This window comes from Helianthus annuus, chromosome 7 (genome assembly GCF_002127325.2).
Source record: "Helianthus annuus cultivar XRQ/B chromosome 7, HanXRQr2.0-SUNRISE, whole genome shotgun sequence".
Lineage (NCBI taxonomy): Eukaryota > Viridiplantae > Streptophyta > Magnoliopsida > Asterales > Asteraceae > Helianthus > Helianthus annuus.
Window position 1 is genome coordinate 83,366,864 of NC_035439.2, and position 8,594 is coordinate 83,375,457.

The following is an 8,594-nucleotide window of genomic DNA, read 5'->3' on the forward strand; positions in this document are numbered from 1 at the left end:
ATCAAGAACATACACTCTAAACGGGAACCAGATCACACTGACTAGCATGTTGAACTCCATGGTTGCATTTATATCTGGACTATCTGCTGGCCTGTCTGCTGTAACAGGTATTATTTACATGTTTTCCATTACATATTAACAGAAATAATTCACATTCTGATGTAGCAATCGGGTAATGAGGTGCCTATCAGAAGTCGCAGTTAACAAGGGCGATTTCACAGAAGTCGCACTTAGTAACAACGCTCTCATATGTTATATGTCAAAAAAGTTTATTGGTGATGTCACTTACCATCATTTATAAATTAAAATAATTGCTAATATATTATTTGATCAAAGATAAAATTAGATTTCTTATTTGAAATCTAATTAACCAAGCAATCTTTTTCGATAACCAAATTAACCGAACCATTTATATCCAAACTAATCAGTAACAGTAATCTTAAAAGTGAATTGATTAATGGCTGATTGATTTAGCAACAAGCATGAGTTAAGTTTAAAGCATACAAATCATTATTGCAAGATAAAATGTTACATACATTTGAATAACATACACAATTCCGGTTCCCATCCTATATGAAAGTTGGTATTATCCATCAATATATAAGCATAAACATACACTTCAAGATTCAAATCCTCTGCACACAACTCTTTGATCCATCTTCAAACTGATAAAGGTAGGTGCTAACGAAATTACCGTCCGGTTAACTCAGTGATAGTAGCATCAGCATTGCTCATGGACTGCTGAGTAGTAGACGTTGAGTTATTAACATCTATTCTTACATCATTCAGATTGACATTTTGTCTGCTTGGTGGGTTTTGCACTCGTGATCGGTCACTTAGAAGCATCACCACTTCGGACATGGTTGGCCTGACCGAAACGGGTGATTGAGTGCACATCAGTGCTATTTCTATAACTTTCTTTATGTCTTCTTCTTTATACTTACTTGGGTCCAATGACTCATCAACCAACTTCATCTGCATGCGAGTTTCATATAGATTCCAAGCCTGTTCCCACAAATTCAATAGGTTTACTACATATTTACCTTTTAAAATTAATAAAAGTAAGTACTAATCGATGCTGACTTACATGTTCAAGGAGGTACTGTTCACCAGCGGATTCATCGGGGATGTCAGTGCATCGTCTTCCACTAACAATCTCAAGGACAACTATACCAAAACTGTAGGTGTCAACTTTCTCAGACAATTGTCCGTGGATTGCGTATTCTGGTGCTGTATAGCCCCTATAAGTAATTAGAAAACTTGTTATTCTAATTGTCCACTAACACGAAAGTGGTATATTCATGCGCTAATAGGATAAAACTTACAAAGTTCCTGCAAATCTAGTGCTAATATGGGTCTGATCCTCAGGCAAAAGCCTTGCCAATCCAAAATCCGCAATTTTAGGCTGAAATTCGTTGTCGAGTAAAATGTTGCTTGGTTTTATGTCTCTGTGGATGATGGTTACGTGGTATTGCTCGTGCAGATAAGCCAGCCCTCTGGCTGTGCCAAAAATAATATCAAACCGTTGTTTCCAGTTAAGGGTCCCCCGTTTTTCACCTAAATATAAGAAAACCAATGAGAATGCATCAAACTACTATAATCATGAACATGGTTCATCTTTTTATTATGAGTACTAGCCATTTGAGATAAAATTAGGACCCAACTAACCATATAAGTATTTTTCAAGGCTTCCATTGGCCATGTACTCGAGGACTAGAAGTAGTTCTGGTCCTTTGCTACAACAACCAAGAAGGCGAATAAGATTCCGATGATGGACATTGCTAATAACGCGTACTTCACTCTCAAAGTTATCCTTTGCGGTAGTGGAACCTATGGCTAGTTTCTTCACTGCAATAATGTTCCCATCCTTTACAGTCCCCTGCTTGGAGCGCAACACAACACAATAAATAATCCAAAGAATATAAACATCTACAAACTTATGATCAGAAAGGAAACTTAAGGTGAATTGAAGTGATGAGTACCTTGTACACATCTCCAAATCCTCCTTCTCCAAGCTTGTTTTCTTCTCTAAAATCCTTTGTGGCTTTCTTGAGGTCACTATAGCTGTAATCCTTTGGGCCTTGCAATTCAGTTGCCCCATATAAGCTACCTGGTAAGATGAAAATAAAATTAGATAATCTCATCATGGGGTGGATTAATTGCCTTCATTTTGTCTTCTTTATTCGTTTAATTCATTCAACTGGCAATTGGTAATACATACCTCCTGGTGAAGTTCTTGTTGATCGACGATACCATAAAAGTAAAGCTGCTAACACGAAGAACAGACCACCTACACCTCCAACAACACCTCCAATAATGGCTCCCTTATGGCTTGAACTTTTTTCTGTGAAAACAATATGATAAGTCCTATATATGTTTAAATCACAATTCTAAATAAAAATTAACATAGGGAGGTAGAAGTCTCACCCACTAGTAGAAATGGCGCGATGTCAGTTGTTTGGTTGTTTCTGAAAAACGCAGTTGCTGAGTACCTCATAAAACACCCCGAATCAACAGCCCGTCCATCAGTAACATCAGTGGCACAACTCCTTATGTTGTTAAATGCTACTTGCATGCAACTTCTGCATCCATCGGGTGTAACTGACTCAGCACACTGCGCTATAGCATAAGCAGTTGTTGTGTTGCTAGTACCATTAACGGGTGCTGTGGCCGCAGCATAGAAACCATTTATCTTTGGGGTCGCGATAGAAAGATTAGACAATAATCCACTCACAGCCGTCTCAAAAGCACTCTGTCGTGACGAAGTGCGATTACCGCATAATCCTTGGTTTCCTGGCAATGTTGTTTGATCAAAAAAAGAATTACTCTCGTACCTGCACAACACAACTATATTAGTCATGATCGATGTTTATTGTATTTTAGTATAGTTCCGTATTCACATATATTATTGTTATATTTTACGCTATAAAAGTTTAAATAAAGGATGAAGTTATTGAATAACATATCGGTTACTTATACCATAAACACTAAATATAATAAATATCATATCATTACTTGATAAATCATTACTCTCATATTTCTACAAAGAATTTAAAGGTAAATTTCAAAAAGCGTTGAAACTGTAGGGACTAGTTATTCAAATTTGAAAACCATGAAATGGCCCCATACCAATCGCATTATCGTTATATAAGTTTGACGCAAAACAAGCCTACCAAAGAAGACCGAGACTAACGCTAGTATAGTCTAACATGGGAATTTCAAAGTATCATTAAATATTGTCAAAACAATCATCATATAGATAACTAATTATATTTTATTCAGACAGATAAATCATATTTATTACCAAGTTGACACCAATTATATGCAACAACAAGATAGTCATCAATCATGTGGAAAAATAACAAGTATTTTATTTGAAACTAGAAATAAACTGTTGACTTTTATTTTTCTACGAAGAAGAAACTATAGTTGGCTAAACGTGACTCTAAATATTCAACTAACAACTCAAAAAATTCAAATCAAAGAGTATATTCTTTTTTTCTTTTATAATGAAAAGGGACACATATCACTGATATGAAAAGTTAAAAGAAATTGATGTAATAGGTAAAAAGATGTGGTAAGTTTACCCGGTGGTGGACCTAGAATTTTTCTTTCAGGGTGCGGAAAATTTTTAAGGGTTGTATGTCTTTAGGTACATAATATTGTTTTTCGGTTTGTAGCAGGCCGGGTCATATTTAGAAAAAGATAATCCAACATTCAAACTAAAATTCATATAATCAACGCAAGCGTGTCAAATATTAGTACACTTGAATAATGAAAATACTATGTAAAGTCGTTCTCTACGGGTCTACAAACAGTTATGCATTTTATGCTGGTCTTCAAAGTCTTTGAATAAAGAGTTGTAAGGTATATCTATCCCCTTATCAATCTAAGACTCCGAATTTGCTAGAAAGAAGAACAAAACAAAAAGGAAGAGTATTTACCTGAGAAAACAGCCATCAAGTACTGATCGTGCACCATTGAAATTGGCGCAGGCACGTATCGAACTAGCTGCGTAGTCGAAACAACCGAGGCAGTCGCTTGTCGACATATAGTTTCTGCACTGAGCCATCACATAAACAGGCTCTGAATTTCTAGTCAGATTTGAGGTGGCAAAGTAGGTGTTGTTGTTGGATAATATTCTACGGACATCTCTAAATGTCTCGTTAAGATTGCTGAAGAAATTTTGTGTGTTGGTGGCGTTGACCGTGCTGCAAGACTGGATTAGCACGTTTGTTTGGGGCTGTGATCTCCCCGGAATTGTGAGAAAGACCATGAACACGGTGGCAACCACCACCATCTGCCACCTAAAGGACCACCACTGAGCCATGGTTCCTCCTTTGTTTCTTGATTCAAAGTGGATTTTTAAACTGGGTGATGTTTTCTGGGTGTGGTACAAACTATATATAAAGAAGCGTACTTGACCAAGCGACGACTTCTTTATTTAGATAAAATAACAAAAATCGAAAGACTGATACATTTTTATAATAAACTAATAATAACAATTGTAATAATAATATTAGTTAATAGTATTACTGTGGCGGCTATATAATTCACATCATCTTGTTTATATTCCAATTCTAAACAATATTGTTTTGCTTGTATCGATTTTAACCATAAGTGGGGTTTTCAACTTATTATAAAAAAGACACTGGACCAAAGCCATTTACGATAATATTGTGTACCGGATATGTATCTTGTTTATATTTGTATTGTATGTGTGATAACACTTTGGGACTCGTATATATCCACTATTAGAAATATTTTGTGTTGTTATCAGTTTTGTATAAACATAATACAAAAAATTTAAATAATATATTATGATACAGCAAACAGGTCAGCAGAGAATCCAGTTAGAGACACAGCCATTGTGTTCAACATAGTTGTCAGGATGTCCTGGTTCCCTTTTAGGATGTAAGTTATCGATGGTAGTACCAAGTTCTTTAGGGTTGAAGAACTCGTACTAATGGAGAGAGAGGAGGGGACGATTTAGTGTTGATGTTTTGAGAGTCTAATCCTAATCCCTTTCTAGTAATCTCCTTATATACACCCAAGGGGAAAGCCAATTAGTTAATAAAGGTAATATAGTCCATCAACAATTACCACCTAATTATATTATAGGTTTTAATATATTTTGATCCATATTATATAAATGATAATGATGGCTACCAGATTAAATACACACAAATAAATATTTAATCTTACACTCTTCCACTTAGCCGAATAAGCATTTACCATGAGCATTAGATAAGTATGATCAGAAGGTAATACTCATTTTAGCTTTAAACCAAGAACCGTAGCAGAGAAATACAGCCGTTGAGTCATTATGCAACTCAGGACCCCATTAGTAATACTACAGCCTCAATTTAAAACCTAACAATTATGATCAAAATACACAAGTAATCCCTTTAACGTTTGATTTGTATTTATATTTCTCTATATGTCATTATACCGACATAACATATGTTAGAGTCATACAAAACCAAACTGATGAGGAAAATTAATAGTTAATCCTTCATAGTACGATATGCAGTTATACATAGTTCATCAATAAACCCGTCATTATTATAAGCACTTACATAATAGTTATGGGTGATAGACTTTTAGTTATAGGATCCTTAAGCATATCATGAATGCATTCGATACAAAGATTTAGTTTCCTCAGTTCGTTCATAAACGAATAATTAATTTCGTATCGGAATTTAATGCAGCACCTCTCGAACTGTTACTGTTCAAGGAGACATGGTAGCTGATTTTATCACAACAAGTCTTCAGAACATAATTTATATGGAGTTAATAAACTTATGAGTCCACTGATAAATTTTCAACAACATTTAGTGACTATTGCTTTGTGATCAACAACATATTATATTATGTCATTATAACTTAGGTTGTTATTATTAGTTTATTATGACTCCTCCACGAGATAGGTTTTGTCTGCTGACATAAGGATATACCCGAAATTACATTTTGTAATCTTTGAATATTACAAAGTTAGAGTAATCAATCAGTTTGAGTTTCTCACTTCTTCTTTAAATTATAGGCTCTCGTTTCTTTTAAAGATATTGTAATACTCTATTAGATGCTTAACATTAATCTAGACATATCTAGTGTGTTGCAATGTGAGTAATATCTGAACGAGTATAGACTTGAACTTACATAAGGCTTCTAATTAATGAAGCGTAAGGAAATACTCTTATTTATCCTATTATCCTCTAAAGGAGAGCAGTATTGTTTGTTACATATGTAAGGACCCATTTAAGGTTAAGCTTATGGAACGAAATTAATGTCCCATTGGGTCTATCTCGGTATGTTATGATATCTATCACGTAAGAGATATCTCTGAGATCTATTATATCCAACTTTGTGTTAACAATGCTTTGACTTATGTAACATATATTTGTCAAAAGAATGTCATCTATATAGATACAAGTTTATTTTAGTTGCTCCCACTCATCTTGAGGTAGGTACATTAATCCACTTGGTACTTGATGAAAATAATTGCGTTAAGATATGATGTTTGCATTAAACCATACATAGATTTTATCGGCTTATAGACAAACTATTCTTCAACCTTAAGTTTAGAACTTTCAGATTGTTTTATGAACATGTAAATATGTCAGCCAGTTGTTAGGGAAAATTGTTTTAATATTCTTCTAATGTAGCTCAAAACTATTATAAGCTACTAGAACAGTAATGATCCTCAAAGAAATCTTTTGTAAGATAGGTAAGAAAGATTCTTTGATAATTTATCTCTTCCTTAGTATAACCTTTGACAATCAATCATGCTTCTTAGTGTCTTAACGTTTATATTAGGATTTGGTTTGGTTATTATAACCCTTGTGGAAATTCCGAACTTTCAAAAACTTTTTCTTTTGTAAGAGTTTCGGTAACCAATACTTAAACATAAGTCACAAATACCCTAAATACCCTTTGCATAACTTAGATATAAGTTTTGAGGGGTTAGAAATGACAAAAACACGATATTACAAGTCCAGGGGCCAAAGTTGACAAAGTGCAAAAGTTTGCCCGTCAAAGGGGCTTACGGACCGTAAGGTCCTTACCCCATACGGTCCGTAAGGACCTCCCAGTGGCAGATTTTGCCTTGATCTCCAAGTTCACCCAAACTCTCTCATTTCTTGACACCTAGCTCGAACTTGCCACATTCCTTCTGGTTGAAACACCTCATGAGACACTTGTGATCATCCTAGAATCATCCCTAACACATGGCATCATTTTGTGATGATCTTGCAAGTATAAATAGCTACCAATTTCAACCACATTCTTGGCTCATTTCAATTCTTTCTCTCTGTACACTCATATCTAGAGCTTGCTTCTCTTTAGAGGCCTCCTACTGAGTTCCAAGCATTCCTAGAACACAAGTAAGTGTTCTTCCTTAGTCTCTTTTCATTATTTTGTCTATTTAAGAGCCAAAAGTCAAACAATTTGACTTTCTGTTTGACTTTCGGTTCTGACCATTTTAGTCAAGTCAAAGTTCAAATTGAACTTTTCAACATAATCGTAATCACGATGGTATTAATCCTCTGCGATTGTATAACAACCCTCGAAAATGACCCCTAAACGCTCCTAAATACACTCTGTATGCAATAAACGAACCCGTATAACCTTTATATTAATAAAAATCAAGTAAAACAAATAACCCGAGTCGTTCGCGGGTCGCGACCCAGTTAGCCGAAGGTTTCGCGGGGTGCGAAGCCCCTTTACTTGCCGGACACCCTGACTGCCACGTGTTAGACACGCGTCGAGGCTACATACCGTGACTCACTAAACCTACGCCCTAACCTAATCCCTCGCGTGCTGATGTGCACAAAATGCAACATATAAATTACATCAATTGTGGCTTAAAACTAACCCTTTTTTAGTACTAATGTTGGAAAAAGTGTGCTTTTGTCTTCCATTTGTATTTTCAGGATTAAATGAGCTCAAAATAACCAAAGAAGCAAAAAGACAGCAAAATCTAACATAAATACAAGAAAAGGAACAAAAGTGATATGCCCGACCCCCCGACAGCATCCTCCCAAGCAAAACAAAGAAGACAGAAGACTGAACACGCCCCGTGCTCAGCGAGCACGGGGCCGTGCCCAAGAAGCAGCAGAAAAGACAAATCAATAGAAGTTTCTACTGCCCACTGATGCGTGTTAGTGTGTATATATTTTTTGATGTATTTTTAAGCCCTTTTTACACTTTTAGCCAAGTTTTAAATTTATAAAACACGATATTTTTACTAACACTAAACACACATATGGGCAAGTGCACCCATCGTGGACGTAGTATAGTGTTGGTAAGATACCGAGGTCATCCAAGGACACAAGAGCTTTTAATACCGGTTTATCCTCAACGTCTAATCAAATCAAAAAGTTAGAAAAATGTTTTAAACTAAGAAAAATAAAAACTAACTAAATGCTGAAAAATAAAATAAAATAAAAAACAGATAGACAAGATGAATCACTTGGATCCGACAAGTGTATTAGTATAACCTTTGATTATTTTCGCACTTTTGCACTTGTTTAAGAGATTATCTTAGTTATTGTAGTAGGCCCCTTTTTCGGAGGTGACGTTACCCTCAACCCAGT

The 8,594-nt window shown here is 35.3% G+C and overlaps 1 protein-coding gene across 1 annotated transcript; it reads right to left on the reverse strand.

Moving 5' to 3' along the window:
• Window positions 1-434: 434 nt before the first annotated feature.
• LOC110939669 (putative receptor-like protein kinase At4g00960) lies at window positions 435-4,556 on the reverse strand. The gene is made up of 8 exons (XM_022181241.2): window positions 3,945-4,556; window positions 2,428-2,834; window positions 2,222-2,344; window positions 1,983-2,110; window positions 1,669-1,879; window positions 1,326-1,557; window positions 1,088-1,241; window positions 435-1,005 (listed from the first exon to the last, which is right to left on the reverse strand). Exons 1-8 carry the CDS (start codon window positions 4,328-4,330, stop codon window positions 691-693), a joined length of 1,956 nt encoding a protein of 651 aa, XP_022036933.1. The 5' UTR covers window positions 4,331-4,556; the 3' UTR covers window positions 435-690.
• Window positions 4,557-8,594: the final 4,038 nt, after the last annotated feature.